This window comes from Podarcis erhardii, assembly GCF_964252035.2.
Source record: "Podarcis erhardii genome assembly, chromosome: 16".
In the NCBI taxonomy this organism is placed as follows: Eukaryota; Metazoa; Chordata; class Lepidosauria; order Squamata; family Lacertidae; genus Podarcis; species Podarcis erhardii.
The window spans coordinates 30,387,912-30,405,387 of NC_138514.1; the positions used below are offsets into that span (position 1 = coordinate 30,387,912).

A 17,476-nucleotide genomic window follows, 5' to 3' on the forward strand; every position below is an offset into this window, starting at 1 on the left:
AAAGCAAAGCGCCAACCCCTTTTCTGTCTGGACAGGAAATATTTTTTGAGTAATACATCCCCCTGTATGGCAATAAATTCCTTGATGGAAGAGAGGAGGAACTGATTTTCCTTAGCCTGGAGGTTTGCTGACTTTTAACGTTTGGAGTCCAAGGGGAATGAAGGAGGGGGGTGCTTGGGAGCTAAAAGGTTTAACCTTAAAGGCAAGGAGAAAATGAGGGAGGGAGGGAGATGGTGGCTCCCTCCCCAAACTCATCTTTGTCCGCACAATGTCTGTAGCCAGAAGAGCTGATGAGGCTTTTGTCAAAAGCAGGATTGGATTGAAGGCACTGCTGGGGGAGCAAGGGCCATAGCTTGGGGGTAGAGCATCTGCCCCACATGAAGGAGGTCCCGTTTCAATCCCCAGGTAGGATTGGGAGAGAGACTCCCTGTCTGAAATCCTGGAGAGCTGCTGCCAGTCTGTGTAAGCAGCACTGAGCCAGATGGAGCCAATGCTCTGACTTAGGATGAGGCAGAGTCTTACGTTCCTTATCTCTATCTGTTGAGAGACTTGCTTGTCAAAATGTGCCTTGAACTTGGCGTTAGCGCATCCGAACACACTTGGCTCCCCAATGGCAAACAAGCAGGGCATGCATTTTCCATCGCCTTTTGAAAGAAGGCCTTGAGAAGAAATGAAATGAAAGGGTCCCGTCCCCCTCCTGCCACCTTGCAAAAGAGGCCCCGTTTATTGGTCATGAAATCCTACCCGGTCAGAATTATAATTTCCCATCTGGAAAAAAATGGCCTTTGATAAATGGAACTTTGCAGATCCCATTGCCTGTTCCTCTCCCGGAGAGAGTAAATTTCCTCCTCCTGCTGCTAATAAATTGATTTCCTGCCCATCATCCCCCGTGCCTCTCCCTATTTATTTATTTATTTTTGTATATAAAAAACTTGAGCTCATTTGAGAGTGGGACCCATTTGACACCTTATCTTGGCTTCTCCAGCTTCTCTTTGCTGAAGAAAATAGGAAATCATTCAGAATAAACGGACAGAGGTTTGCACTCTGCAATTTGACTAAAGGAGGAAATCGGATTTGTAAAGGAGTTCCCAAATGCCTCCTGTCCCCCACCCCCTAAATAGTCCAAACAAAAGTTCAAAGCATGTGTCCTCTTTCCTCTCAGGTGTTCTTTCCCCTCAATAATTTATTTCTTAAATGGTGTTGGGGAGCATGCTACTAAAAGTCGATATGACTCTGAGCGCAATGTTGGACGGAATATCTGTTTTGTGTTGTGTTGTGATTTGCAAACATCCCGAGCAACCTCAGCAGCGGTATTGAGAAAGGGTTTCTGCCAGAGACTGCAGGAGTCTTCCATAGATAAATGGTGTTTTTCTTAATTATTTTTTGTCATCCCAAACATGAGGGAGCTCTCCCCCCCCCCTCCCCGAAGTAGGGTGGATGTGTTAAAGGCAAGTTATCTTGTGCATTCAAAGTATCAAAATACTGTAACATAGCATTTACGATAATTTCAGTCTGTAACCTTCCTTTAAACTATTGAAAGTTGCAAATTAAATAGGGGAGGATGAGCACACAAGATGCACTCAAAGCATTGTTTTGGATCTGTGGGGGAGAGCTGGATTTGAACGCATGGCAGCGGATGAAGCCAGTGTGGATCTTGTGTCGCAGATCCGGTTGAATGGCAAGGTTAGGAAAGCAATGAGGAACCTCTCAAATTGGGTGGAACTGGGTGACTCCTCTCCTCTTGAAGGCAAACTTCTCTCTGGTTGATTTGCTTGGCTGTTCAGCAGGATAAATCCGTCTGCAGGTAATACACCCAACATTTGTAATGGGGGTTGGAATGTATTTTGTATTGCTGTGTCCTAAACACAAGGAGTTTTAATCTGCTGAAATCACTTCAGAATACTGAGACTAAAGCCTTAACAAAACAACACAGCAAATGAAGAATTACTAGTAAATAAAAACATTGTTGGTCTTTTCGGTTGGCTTTTCAATGATAAAGGATGCTATTCTGTGTAAATTTATTTCAGTGTAATCCCTGTTAGAACTTACCTATAAGTTAACATGTGTAGGGTCAGCTGTAGAAACAAATAGCTAGTATCCCTGATGTTCACAAATGTATGAGTGTGGCTTTAATTTCTTCATACGCTACATATGAACATTCAATTTAACTTACCATTTATCCATTGTTTGCAGACGCATGGAGCACAAATAGCTGGCTTTTGTCGAGTTCTTAATTTGTTTTTCACATGCACAAAGCTTTCTCTTTCTCTCACACTAATTGCTAGCAGGAAATCTTAATGGCCGGAATGGTATCTTTTCCCACTCATGAAAGCAATTTCCTATGAGCATATAGATGGTGGATCTTGACTGCAGCTATGCTCGTGAATCCTTAAGCTTTGGAATGTAATCTGGCGGCCGCAGAAGCTGTTAAATCTGAACCCCACAATATACTACTACCTGACATATTTTGCATTAGTAAACGTGTTCCATGAGTGAAACAAGAGGGTTCAAATGAGAAGGCAATTGTGAATTACAAGACGGGTTAGAAAGAGAGACAATATTCCTGTGGCTACAACCGTGGGAGCCTGCCTTTTGGTGTGTACGCTTATTCTACTGAAGAGAGCGGGACTCACTTTCAGAAAACATGCATAGGATTGCACTATGACAGGGCTAGTCAATGTGCTGTCTGGATTCCAACTCTTGCCAGTCCCAAGCAACATGGCTAATGGTCAGCAATGCTGGTTGTGGCTGAAGCTGCTGGGAATTATAGTCAAAACATTTACTGAGCACCAGGTTGAGGAAGACTGTGCTAACAAATCAGCTGGATGCCTTTCGTTTGGCAAAATATCCTAAAACGTGTGCGTTTGCATATCAATTTGCATAGATTTGCTCAATGGAGACTGCTTTTCTCTTTTTATTATTGGGGGGTGGGTTTGCTTTTCAGGAAGTCTTTAGAGAGATTTAAGAGGTGAGATTAGTGTTCAGGTGGCTTCCAGTCTGCTTGTATAATGTCGAACAGCAAATGAGCTCTCTTGTAAACAAAGCTCCGGAATGGCTGATTAAAACCATTCGTATTTTATTTCAAATTTGGCATCATGACTAAGAAACACACGCAATAGTATTTTTATTGTTATAATAGTAGTTATCAATTCAACTGTGAAAAGGGGTTTTTCATCCTGCTTATTTTGACCAAGATTAATGCATCATTGATACGGTGGCAACTATCTGCGGCTTGGTCTGATAAAACATCCCACAGCGATGTGCAGACGTTCTGAAATGTTCCAAGTTTGGTTAATGAACAGGTACTAAGGCAGAGATGGGAAAGCCACCGCTTTCCTATCCTTGGCCTAATATGCCTTAAAGGAAGTCAAGGAGTTTGTATGGAGAACCCGTTGTGGTTGTTTGTGATTATCATCGGCGTGGAAATTTAAATCTGTGCTCAGTTGTGAGCAGGCTAAACATGCCTCTGTCTAACCTACTTCAGAGGGTGTGCCTTCAGATGGATAGCTTCCTGTATGCCTTCTCAGGTCTGCTTGGATGGAACGGGATACAAATGATTATTGCCATATCTCTCACGGATTGCAATGTGGTTTGTAATTGCTTAAAGTTCGTATTGTATTGAGAAAACACACACACACAATATATATATATGTTTGTGTGTGCGTGCATGTTGCTGCTGATTTGAATATGCAACAATTAAAAACAGACCCGCAGAAATATTCAGCGTTCTCTCCCTAAACTCCAGAAAACACTGCCAGATCTACTGTAGGAATTAAGACATGGCCAAATAGCACCATCTTCTGGGCATTTAGGGTTTGAGATCCATATTTCACTCTCCTCTACCAAAATTTATTTCTGTCCATAGCTGTTACTTTTTCCCTTTTCTTGCGAGGAATCCTATTCGGAATAAGGGAATTTCCATTCAAAAAAGGGAAACGTTGACAGCTATGTTTCTGTCTGTGACTTAAAATCTCTTTTTTGTGCCCTTGAAGTGTAAAACAATAAATATCTCCCCCCTACACTACCTTCATTTTGGTATATACTTGACTTAACGATCTAATGTGTATTTCTTTTCCATTGTTTTTTAGGTCTCTGACTCCAGTTCTGAAAAGTTGTTCAACACTGTTGCAAACAAAGGTAAGAGTATAATCTTCCTAGATCTGATTCCAGGCCTGCCTGCTTGCTGCATCACATCTTTGTATGTGCAGTCACAAATTAAACCAAAGGTTTTGTGCTCAGAATCTCCAGTATTTCCTGAGACTCTCCCACCTGTTTGATATTTTTGAGCTATTCTGCTGAAAAAGTATTTTTTAAAAAAATGTTAGAGATCTACACAACACACCAGCACCACACATATATTTTAAACATGATGGTGCCACTATAACAGTCATGACTGCCCTCCACAAAAAAGGCATCATGGGAGCTGTAGCATTATTAGGAGGCCCCTATCCCCCTCATAGGACGCGGGTGGCTCTGTGGGTTAAACCACAGAGCCTAGGACTTGCTGATCAGAAGGTCGGCGGTTCGAATCCCTGCGACGGGGTGAGCTCCCATTGCTCGGTCCCTGCTCCTGCCAACCTAGCAGTTCAAAAGCACACCAAAAGTGCAAGTAGATAAATAGGTACCGCTCCGGCGGGAAGGTAAACGGCGTTTCTGTGCGCTGCTCTGGTTCGCCAGAAGCAGCTTAGTCATGCTGGCCACGTGACCCGGAAGCTGTACGCCGGCTCCCTCAGCCAATAAAACGAGATGAGCGCTGCAACCCCAGAGTCGGCCACGACTGGACCTAATGGTCAGGGGTCCCTTTACCTTTATCCCCCTCATAGAGCTGCAATTCCCAGAGTTCCCTGGGAAGACAGATTGTTAAACCACTCTGGGAATTGTAGTTCTGTAAGAGAAATAGGAGGTCTCCTAAAAACTCAGCACCCTTAAGAAACAACAGTTCCCATCTGTGACTGTTAAAGTGGGTATCATAGTGCTTTTAATGTCCGGTGTGTATGAAATCTTTCATAAATTATATCTGGATGGCCAGGCATGAATTCATAATATGTTCAGAAACAGCATTAAAAAGGCTTCAGTTTTGAGCTCATTTCAATAACGTGTCGATTTGGGGAATTTTTAAATATGCTTTGCCTCTTGATCAGCTTGTGTGATGGATACAGAATTATGAATAGCCAGTTTGTAGGGCAGGCAGTTACTGTTACATGATACCTGGAATGTGCGTGGCAACAGTTGTTACCTGCAGCTTTGTCTGGTGGGATCAATCAATAAGAGGCAGGCAGAAACACAGGTTTAGCAAATGCATTGTCCCATTAATTCCTTCCAAATGTTTGTGTTTATAATGGAGATCGTAGCAAGCATTGCAGTGGTGCTTTGTGGGGTCAGAATTTAGCATTCAGTGTTCTGATTTTTGATTATGATAGTCTGGAGGCTGGTAAATTGGTTAATTCATGTGGTGAGACTCCTTTTAACCTCTGGTTTTCTCACCTCTCTTGGATTTTGTTGAGCCAACGAAGTAGCATAGAGAGGGCATTCTTTCGCAGAGTATTGTATCCTGAAAAGGCCTGGCAGCCTTTGTAGAGGTGGGGCTGCATCTTAATGGTGGGATGATCCCTTTTTTTGCTTGATCCCTGGTAGCTCCAGTTTAAAAGGGTCAGGTGATGGGAAGGGCCCTTCCACATGAAACAAAACACAGGAGAGCTGTGGGCAGTCGAAGCAGACAAGATGCCCATAATCTACTCGAGGTGAACCAGTGACCTGTCTCAGTAGAAAGTGGATTCATACCTTGAGATGCCTATACAGGCAATGCCAGGAACAGCAAATGCACAATTTATTTAAGGGCAGAATAAGCTTAGTTTATATACTTAAAACTGTCGAAGCCATGTGGAAACACCTTCTTCTTTTTGGCCAGAAGTTCCTCTTCTTCACCTTCAACTTTGGGCAGGTCATGCTTCATCATATCATCCTCTCAGATACCCCGAAACTTCTCTTGGTTTTGAACCTGTTAGTTACTGAACTAGGGCAGAAGCATAAATGAATGATCATTGTATGGTAGATAAAAACTAGTCACTCCTACAGAGAAACTGCCACTGATACAGGATGTAAACAAGGAGCAATGCATGTGTTGTGCTCATTCAACATTATTATTATTATTATTATTATTATTATTATTATTATTATTAGTGGGGTGTCTGATGGGGAATTTGCACAGTTGCAAGATCTGCTTGAAGAAAACCCTAGGCTTTCATTGCTCTTGTGCTGAAGGACTTTGTCCATAAATTTTAAACAAAATGTTGTTTCTTTGCAAAAAGGTACAAGAATGTACTTTGGGTTACTGGTGTGTGTGTGAGTGTTGAAAAACCACAGATATTTCTTATCTTCATATTTGGGGGTGATGGGGATTGCAGTTAAAAACATCCTGGTGTTCATGTGCAGACTGGTGTAGAGTCTTACTGCAGATATGTGTGTGTGTGTGTGTGTATACACACACATATATATATATATAAATAAAACACATTCTGTAATTTGTGACCATGAGCTATTTGGGCTTTTTCAACACACGAATCACTTGCTTCTGAGGTGATTTGTAAATATTTCTGTGCAACAGAGCACATGGTCTTAATTGCAGTCGCTCTTATCTCATGGATCATATGCCAGCCTTTTCAACACTACTGTTCCTTTCTCTTCCTCCCACTTTCACATGCCCCCCCCCCCAAGTCAAAAGGCCAAACCCTGTATTCAGTCATAGGTACTTGGAGATAGGAGAGGGGTCTGCAAAATTTAGCTTGCTTACTAGCCCTAATGTTCTTGCATATGCTCTGATTGGGGAAAGAGGCAGAGCTCAGTGGTAGAACATCAGCCTGGCACTATTAGTATTATTTATTAAATTTCTATATTGCCCTTCATCCAAAGATCACGGAGGGCGGTTTACGATATAACCCCCCCCCCAATACATACCATAATAACAAATATGAACGATACCCCCCGTGCATAGATGGTTCAAGCTCTGGCATCTCCAATTTGGACTTGAAATGTCCTCTGCCTCCACGAATGGTGTAGGAATGCAGGATTGTGCTAGGTGCGTGGAACCTACAAGATTAGGTTGGCACTGCTGATGGTCACGATGACTTGGTTGGGGAAGCTTGGTCAGAACAGAAACGAAAAGGGCTTTTGGTTTCCAGAATAGCTTGAGAACCATGGATGAATGCTTGGCTGAGATCTTTCTAAATATTCCCTCTCCAAGGGAGGTGTGTGTGTGTGACACCTTCTCCATGGGGGGCTCCCTGTTTTTGGAATGCTCTCCCCGGCAAGACACACCTGGCGCCATCACTACCTGTTTTTAGACACCAGGCAACAACACTTTTATTTACACAGGCCTTTGGGTCTTAATTTTCTCCTTATGTTTTAGTGGAGTCAAGTTGAGTTGGATCTTCTTTCTTATACATATTTTTGAGAGCCTTACAGTTGTTCCTAATCTTGTTTTCGTAAGTTCCTTTGAGTTTACCTTTCGGGATGTGGGCGTGGCAAGATGAATGCTTTATTGACACGGAAACCTAATTATTTCTTGATTTAAGTCATTATCCCTCTCAAGTCTCCAATCACAACCCTATGCATACCTCTGTAAAACTCCAATGGAATGGATGGGTCTTGCTTCCCGTCTAAAAGAAATGTGGGTTAGCAAACAGATCAGTTAGTTGTTAGGAGTATGCAAGGGGGAAAGCTTTTTATTTTAACACTATCACTTTCTACTATTTAAATACTGGTCTTCTGGTGCTATTATATGTGATCCATATTTCTTACCGGCATATTTTTAAAGAGTGACTAAGTTGTGATGGATTTATTTTATTTTTTTTTTTTGTTCTCGTACGTGATTCATACTGCTTACTGGCTTATTTTTAATGTGTAGCTTGTGTTTTGTGATGGATTATTCTGTGTGCACTCCCCCCCCCCCCCGGCCAGTGTCTCTCTCTAGCCTTAGGAATAGATGCAAGGCTTAATGCTCAAGCCCACTCATTAGGTCTGTGATCCTCTTGGCAATTACGCTGCTCCTTCTGAAATGACTTTGATGTATATTGAATTATATCTATTTTTAATTGCATAATGGAGCACTGGTCCTGTTTCATGTATTAGCATCCCTTTGAAGTTCTGAACTAAGGGATTTTCCCCTCCCTACCCCTTTTTAGAGGGATGGGGGAGATAGAGGGGGGGGGGAAAGCTAAATAGATTTATTTGTCTTGGCATACACAAATGAGCTTCTTCTTACATTGAGAAGAGGTCAAAATCAGGGATGGCAAGTGGGGTGGGTGGGAAGGCTGTATTTGTTCAAACAGGTCAAATCTCCCCACTCTATGCCCCCCAGTAAACATGGTGAGTGCATCTCTATTTTGCTAATGCCTTCTTTTGAGTGTGTGGAATGCAAGGATGCCTGATCTTGAGAAAGGAGTCAAACAGAAATGGAAGCCACATTTCGGAGGAAGAGACAGTGACCAGGAAGAAGGCGCTGCTCTCCTTCATATGAAGAACAGGCAGTGATGGATAGAGAGGGGGCACATTTCCCCCTTTCTCCTTTCTTGCCCCTTTCTCCTTATTCTCTCCCCCACCCCACCTCAGGTTCTTATTTTGTTTACTTACTTAGTTTGATTCATGCCATCTCTTTGTTTGTGAATGAACCTTACATTGACAGGGGAGACTTGCTTCTCCTGGGTCTTTTGGGGGTTTGTGCTGGGGTGATTTAGTTCCCATGAAAGGATTAAGGATTCCTTTGTGTTAGCCTAAAGTCAACACGAGGTCTTTCTTTGCCTTTTGCTTGGGAAGCTGTACACAAATAAGCTTCTTTCTTTCTTTCTTTCTTTCTTTCTTTCTTTCTTTCTTTCTTTCTTTGCCAATGGCAGATTACGATTTTGCTGCTGATTTCCATCGAAATGGCGACTTTTCTTCTTGGCCGCCAGAATTTCCATCTTTGTGCCATTAGCTAATTCCTGTTGGGTACATGAATGACCAGGAAAGAATCCATGAAAATCCAGGTGCTTCAAAATCAGGCTGACTCCATTTTTACTACCAAGCGAGATTAAGAGAAGAGAGAGCGGCTCCCCCCCCTTTTTTTCAAAGCATAAGGGAGCAGTTTTGTTGTAAAGGATTAGAATTCCAGCTGTCAGGAAGCAAACCCAGGGAGAGATGTGCTTCTTCTTGCCTTCCATGGGTAATTGCTTCCAGGTAGGTGTAGGGGGCTTGGAATGGGGTAGATATTTGTCTTGCAGTTTTCAGCTCTCTTTCTCTCTCTTCTCCTATCCCCTATTGCATGGAGAAGCTTGCAGTTTGTGTTTGAAATTCAAGGCCTCTTTGAGTTAGCTTTTATGTCCAGAGGTAAGTAAAACAGCCACAGGAGAGATCACATTTGCTATGGGTGTTTAATGAGAGTACAAGTCTTTGTTCTTCTTCTTTTCTTGACTGATGGCTTAAGTATGCGTCTCTTTCTGCTTTAGATCATAGTAACATAAGAAATGCAATGGTCCGTCTAACTCAGAACTGCCTACACCAGGAGTGGTGGCTAACCTTCAGGTGATGTTGGACTGAAACATACCTAATCTATCACATATGTCCAGTGCTCAAAAGCTTAAATTGGCTATCCCTATGCTTTCCAGCCAGCTTCAAGGTTCTCATATTAATTTATAGGGCCCTTAGCAACTTAGCTGCAGGATACCTTAGGAACAAGCTTATATCCCTGCTTGGTCTTTGAGGGAGTCACTGTTAGTGGTCCCCCATGGCTCATTTCCACCAGGAGCTGTGCTGCATTCAGTATTGTATGTCCAGTTTTATGAAACTCCTTCCAGATAAACTGCTAGCACCTACTGAATGCCTTTTCAAAATCATTATCCCAGCAGACATTTTAACTGAAGTCTGATCTTACAATTTTAGCTGGTTTTTGTTTGCATCATACCAAGTTTCTTGTATGCCGCTTAAATACCATCATAATTAAGTGGTATATAAATTGTCAACATAAATCACCTCCCATCATCCCTGGCCAGTGGCCAAGGTGACTAGGGCTGATCAGAGTTGGAGCTCAACATCTGGGGAGCCATGAGTTAGCCATTCCTGGTGGTTGCTCACTGTGTTTGCCTCTATATAGTTCCATCCTTATTTCAGACATTGTGATACTTTGATGTATTGTGATGTTTAGCTGGTGGTACATTGTGATGTTGAAAACCAGATGTTGCCCAGCTCTACTCACTCTCCAACACTGCAGAAGGGTCTCTGTTCTGTGCTGAAACATACCTTCCAATACCTGCAAGTTTTCTTATCCTTGTTCAGCCTAAACTGCAGCACTCTTCAGAATGTCTTTAGAATTTCATCAGGTGTGGGGCTTTGCTTACCAAGGTGTCCCCCCTTCCTAAGTTAAAAACAAACCCAACCTTTTCTTCACTGTGGCCAACCAGATGCATGTGAGATGCTAGAGAGGTCTTCTACCAAGTGCCTGAGATCAGTGTGTTCATTGATTTTGTTTTTAAGGGAAGTTCTTTCTTTTATCCCCACCTACAGTGTATAATCTCTGTACATTGGCTGCAGCCTTTTATACAGCTTGCCTAGTTAAATTGTTGTTAATATGATTTGCTGAAGCTGTGATTCTTCTGGATTAAGGGTCACCTTGTAATAATATTATATATAGTATATTGTAATAGTAATACGTAGATAACATTATCCTCAGTACATTTAGCGGCTATGGTGCCAACTGGGAAGTCTGTCATCAGGGGCCTGCAATTCAATATGTAAAATGTAGCTTGTTCCTCTAGTCTGTTCCTCTAGACTTTGCATGGAAATTTGACACTTGGGGCATCCTTCAAGGTTTTGATCCAAATCATGTGGTGTCACTTTCTTTGGCGTAATTGAGTTCAAGTGCGGTGTCTCCGAAGCTGAAATAAACACTCTTCGATGTTTCAGACAGTTAAAGTGCAAAGCTCATGCATTTTAAATAAATAACTGGAGAGCAGTCTCTTAAACTGACAGCTCTGCTCTCAACTAGGTGAAGTTTTCGGTCTGTGTGCTGGGGTGCAGTTTCCCTTTGATTGAGAGCGTGTTTTGGTTGCGCTAGGGCTTTCTAAATGTTTAGCTTATGTTTACAGGAGGTTCATGTAAACTTTATGAATCCTTCTGCCCTGGTACATCAGCCATCTGTTAGCAAGATGCATATCCCAGCTGAAAGACAGAGAGCATTGTGCTGAAGGGGGGGATCTTGTAGGGTTTGGATGTGTTTGAATACTTCTTGCTGGAGGGGGTGACTATAGGAGAAGAGGATTGTTGCCATCATGTTCTACTGTGGGCCTGCTAGAAACCTCTGTCTCACCGCTATGCTGGGCTAGATGGACTTTTGATTTGATCCAGCAGGGCTCTTATTTGGGCTGAGGCCAAACTTGTGGGAACAGTCTAGCTCTTTTGGCTATGGTTTCAAACAGTGTTAGAAATTAGCCAGGCGCCAGGTGCATTTTGCATGAATCCAGTTGGGACCGCGTAGAGATCTCTGGATGCCAGGTTGACGACTGACAACTTCATTTTGCTGACTCCTCCAGCTTTCTTAAGCAGGCAAGCAGAAGAGCTTATTTATTGCTTTTCTATTCCAACTTTTCTCCAAGAAGTGTATGGTACACCCCTGCCTCAGTTGACCCCTACAATGACCCTGTCAGGGAGGTTAAGAGGCTGTGACTGACTCCAGGGTCACCCAGTGAACTTCATGACTGAGGGGGGATTTGAATTCTGGTCTCCCAGGTCCTATTCTGACACTCCGTCCATTATACCATACAGGCTTCTAAGAGTTCTTCTGCTTTTGGTCAACTTTATAAATTCAGTAGATAAATATGGGAAAGCCAAATGTCAAGGATGTGAAATATTTTCCTTTGAATTCCTTTGAATTTGTTTGATTCTGGATTGTTTTATTACATGTTTTAATGTGTTGTAAACAGCTTTGAGATTTTTTTCTGTAAAATATAAAGTAATAATAGAAACGAATAACAATAAATGTCATTGTTAGAAAGGGGGGCCTAGACATTCCATTGCAGCCACCATAACCCAGGTTTAAGGTGCCATGTTGTGAATAGCTGATATATACAGTATCTGAATTTCTAACGCTGGTTTCAGAGTACTGGCAAATAGGAGGAGAGTCTGATGGAACAGAGTGGCCTTAATGGCAAAGGGCAGGCATTATGGGATGGAAGCCTTGGCTTCCATGTTACTGCATTCGCACATGGAGTTCAGTGTGTTAGATTTCCCAGTTATAATGCTAGTACTTCGGCCCTGGTTTCTGACATTCCTTTCATACTTCAGTAGCTTGTTGTATTGATTTCCAAAACCCTGAACAATTTTGGGTCAGGATATGCCAGGGATCACCAAGATCATCTGCAGGAGGATTGTTGATCACTTTCCAAGCTAGTAAGGTTCATTTGATATATATAAAAAACGAGCCTTTAGTGGCATTAACCCAATATTGTGAAATGCTCTGCCAACAGAGATTCAACAGTCACCTTCTGTTTCAGATTTAAAATGCCACAGTGGTTAATTGATATGTGTTTTCAACGGTCTATTAATATTTTTTTATAAATAGATACATAGAATGTTCATATATGCATACTTTAGTATTTGCAATTTTGTACACGTTACTTGAAGCTACTAACATTAGTTTGACCGAACTGTGGGAGGCAGTGGAAGACAGGAGTGCCTGTTGTGCTCTGGTCCATGGGGGTCACAAAGAGCTGGACATAACTAAATGGCTAAACAACAACCACAACAACCACAACAACTTGTTTGGAGAAGTATGGATTTTGAAGGGTGGCTGTATTCCAACCCTGGAATGTGTGAATAGGGTAAACTTCCTTTAACTACAAACTTAGTTGAACCTCTCCCTGCACCCACAATCCTTATTCACAACCTTCTCCTGAAAAGACTGCAGTGGATCTCTCAACCTAGCAAATTGCTGTCCTCTCTATCCATTTCACAAAGGTTGTATTTCATCTAGTTTCATGACTGGGCATCCATTGTGAGCTCTCTCATTCTTCTCTTTGTGTTTTAAACTGTGTCCTCTTCCCATGCTGAATTCCTCAACTTTGGAAGCCAGCCACTTGGCCAAACACACTCAGGAATTGCCAGATGGATTCAAACAGGTTTTTGTTGCAAACTCCACCCCCCCCCTTGCTTGTTGACATCTTCTTTTTGCCATCAAAGAGACCATCCTGGATTGTTGCACTTTTGAGAACTGTGCGGCCTGGAAGCCAGAGAAACTCGAGAGCTCTGTGGCTCAGCTTCACAAATGCCAAATTCTCTTGGAATGGTAGCTGAAGTCCAAAATGCCTTGGCAACGGCACTGTCGGAAAAAGAGGTCAACTGGAAAGCCAGAAAACCTTAGCCAAACAATTTGCTAGTTAGGACTTGCAAGGATAACCGGTGGTTAGCAATGCTCAGGTGGAGTGTGATTATTTCCTCAATGTAACTTGAGAAGCTTTTCCTTTGATTTGCTTCTGTGCCTTGAGGGTTGTGAATGAATGAAGGTCAGAGAGGTTTTAATTGTGTCACACAGATGACTGGCCCTTCGGTGGCAGGGCAAATGACTTTGCATGGAAGTAGCACCAGCGACGTTGCCAGTTAAAGGGAGCAGGTGATATGAAAGACCTCTGTCCCAGGACTTGGAGAGTCATGGGGGAAGGGCCATGGCCCAGTGGTAGAACATCTACCTAGGATGCAGGTGATCCCAGATTCAATCCCCAGCATCCTCAGCTATGGCTGGGGGACGCCAAAGCCTAAAATCCTGGAGAGCGTCTGCCAGTGCAGAAATTACTAAGCTAGAAGGACCAATGGTTTGACTCTGTATAAAGCAGCTTTCTGTATTCATACATTCACTGTCAATCAGGTTAGGGTAGCCTTCTCAAAACTGGTGTCTACAGCTTTCATCAGCCCCAGGCACCATTGACAGTGGTCTGGGACAATGGGAGTCAAACAACATCTGAAGAGCACCAAGTTGGGAAAAGTTGGAGAAGGCAATATAGTGGGGTAGGAGAGCTTTAAAAAAATCACATCTGACAACCAATGGACCTTGGGTTTCAGATAGTATATGGGTAGATGAGTCTTAAAAGCCCAGGACACAATTTTTCACAGTCCTCCAGCAGCTATGGTGGTTCATTTACTAGAAACAAAGCATTTAGCGCTAACTCTGGAAGTGTGTGCAGTGGTACCTCGGGTTACATACGCTTCAGGTTACATACGCTTCAGGTTACAGACTCCGCTAACCCAGAAATAGTGCTTCAGGTTAAGAACTTTGCTTCAGGATGAGAACAGAAATCGTGCTCCGGTGGTGTAGCAGCAGCGGGAGGCCCCATTAGCTAAAGTGGTGGTTCAGGTTAAGAACAGTTTCAGGTTAAATACGGACCTCCAGAACAAATTAAGTACTTAACCCGAGGTACCACTATACTCGATTCTGACCAAACTAAGCCTCCTAGAGCAAAATATACATCAGGACATGCCCCTTTGGCTGCTGCGTGAGCTGGCAGATCCATGGGGCACAAATACAACTGGACATTCTGTTTTGGCACCCTGAACCCAGTTTCCAGGCACCATGTGGCACCTACCATCCCTGTCCCAGATTTGAACCCTATGTTAAAGCCACTTTTGGGAAATCTAGTGGAAGTTTAGGGCTCATTTCTATGTGTCTGAGAGAAAAGGTTGCAACTTCCTTATCTTGGAAAATCATGAAAATTTTGTATTGATGATAGTTTGGTTTTTTATTTATTAAATTTCTATACCGCCCTTCGTCCGAGGACCACAGGGCAGGTTATAATATAAAAACACAAAAATACATAACACAATAACAAATGAAAACACCGTCCCCCCCCCCCCAGTTTAAAAGGTTGTAGGTTTTTTAATTAGCCAAGGTCTGGGAGAAGATGAATATTTTTGTGCTAGAAGTTCTGACCACTGAAAATTCTGCTCTGCTGCCCCCCGCTTTCCCTGGTTCCTGAAATTTGTGCTACGAGAACCAAAAACTTCATTTCTTCAAAACAAATGATTCCAAATGCTAGATTCTATGCTTAGTAGGGATGGGAAAAGCTGTCATTTTCAGCTCTCTGTTCCTCAATCTTCTAAGGTTAAATTCAGTTCCCTGCAACAATTTGTGATTATTTTTTTAATCCTCGTGAAAATTCAATAGGATTTTAGTATGATTTTTTTTCTGAATGACCACATGTTTTAGTATGAAATTTTGACTAATGATAATATATACTTTCTTGCAATAAATTTCCCCTAATACAATGAATTGTTTATGTTTTGGTTTTTCTACCAATATATCCATTGTTGTGCCTTCTCCCTGCCCCCCACCAATATATTCATTTTTGCCAATAATGTTTGGCTGTGCACACAATTCATATCAGCGCACATTTCAAAGGATAGATGTGTTTCATTTTGCATATTGGTACAAGAAACGAGAATTCAGGCGATTCTCATTAAAATGCTAACCAAATGGAACTACTCCTCCCATCCCTAGTGCTCAGTGCTGAATTCTGCACTTGTAGGGGCTCCTTGTACTACAGATCATTTTGTTTTGACTTTGATTTCTCAGCACTGCTAAAAAGAGTTACTTCCTGGGGGACGGGCAGTGGAGGCTAGTCCATTGGGGGTCCTTCTCTACCAACCTCAGCCTGCCCTCAACCAGCCCTCACCTGTCTCCCATCTTACTTGCAAACCCACTCAGGAGGTAACTGAGCATGTCAGCTGCCCTCTCAGTTTCAGTGTATAAGTCAACAGGGAGAAGGATGGGGACAAAACTAGAATTAGCCAGCTCTGCCTGACGTTGGCTCTGGCTCCACTATTGGAAAGACTTCCTGCTTTCTGCCCCACCACTCCAATGGGCAGCACCCACCGCTGGTGGAGGGATCATACTGGGAATTATCAACAAGGGATGGACCTTACAGTTTGGCAAGCATGGAGCAAGGGGAGTATTGGGGTGCCTGAGCATCTGTATCTAGGAACCTGCTCTGTGTGAGTAGACTTCCTGCACAACTGTAAATCATCTTAAGCTGATGTGGGATGTGAGATGCTACCTGGGCCTTAATAAACACTGATGCAATCAGGGCTGATGTAGATGGATACCTGATAGGCCATTCTTGCTGTGATAGCCACTGTTCGGGGATGATGGTAGTTGTGGTTGAACATCACCAAGAAGGGTACAGGTTGCTCATCCCTGCTGTACAGAATTGTGACCTTGATAGAGAAGTAATAAAACTCTTTATCTGTCAATTGCTGACAAAATACTAAGATATTTGGGTCTTCTCTGCCTTGGTAGTAGTACAACATTTAGTCAAGCTTGTGTGTGTGTGTGTGTGTGTGTGTGTGTGTGTGTGTGTTTATGTATCTATACTACCATGAAGATTTTGTGAGAAATGGATGTTGTGATATCTGTTCTGATTTCTTAAGAATTTGAGCCTGTTGATTTTAGCCAAGTTGGTCTAATCTACTGCCAGCTAAAAAAAAAATGGTAATGTTTACTAATGCATAATTTTTTATCTGTCCTGACGGCAGTGTTTATTTAAGAGATTAAGCTTTTATTTAACTTTCTCAGGAAAGACTTATCAACACCAGATTTTGTGTCTGTCTGTACGGAGTATAAACATTCTGAAAGCCCAGCTCGAAACATGATTGATTTATCAGGGTGCATCCAGATGGCAATTCCCCAAGTGGCTAATTCAGAGCTGTAGCACTGACAGGATGAGAATTATCTTGGAGAGCGGAGGACATCTTGCTCTTGGGCCTAGTAAGCCTCCTCCTCTTCATGAACCCACAAGGATTTCCTGTCCAGGTCCCAGTGAAGAGCCTATGAGACAGGATGCAGCAAAGCAGGCTAAAGGTTGTCATGCCCTCATGGAATCCTAATTTGCCTTCCTGCTAGTGAAATTCCTGGCTGGCTACTGTTCAAAAGCAACTGTCAACTGCCCTGTGATCTTGTGATGAAGGATGCAGGTGGCGCTGTGGCTAAACCACTGAGCCTCTTGGGCTTGCCAGTCGGAAGGTCAGCGGTTCGAATCCCTGCGATGGGGTGAGCTCCTGTTGCTCTGTCTCAGCTATTGCCAACCTAGCAGTTTGAAAGCACACCAGTGCAAGTAGATAAATAGGTACCACTGTGGCAGGAAGGTAAACGGCATTTCCATGCGCTCTAATTTCCATCACAGTGTTCTGTCACGCCAGAAGTGGTTTAGTCATGCTGGCTACATGATCCAGAAAGCTGTCTGTGGACAAACGCTGGCTCCCTCGGCCTGAAAGCGAGATGAGCGCCGCAACACCATAGTCGCCTTTGACTGGACTTAACCATCGAGGGGTCCTTTACTTTTTACTTTTTTAATGTAAATCTAAACCTAAACAACAACATGTGACACCTATATAAATTAAGCAGGTAAATAAATATGGGGAAAGCAAAATGTCACTTAGAGAAGGATCTGAAATATTTTCCTTGAAA

At 42.7% G+C, this 17,476-nt stretch overlaps 1 protein-coding gene across 10 annotated transcripts in view; it reads left to right on the forward strand.

Annotated features, from left to right (window-relative positions):
* AUTS2 (activator of transcription and developmental regulator AUTS2) overlaps window positions 1-17,476 on the forward strand; it is a 690,192-nt gene that overhangs the window by 618,795 nt on the left and 53,921 nt on the right. For all 10 annotated transcript variants that reach the window (XM_081843448.1, XM_081843455.1, XM_081843450.1 and 7 more), the window contains one exon: window positions 4,089-4,137. In XM_081843448.1, coding sequence (XP_081699574.1) covers window positions 4,089-4,137 — 49 coding nt within the window. The remainder of the gene's footprint in view (window positions 1-4,088; window positions 4,138-17,476) is intronic.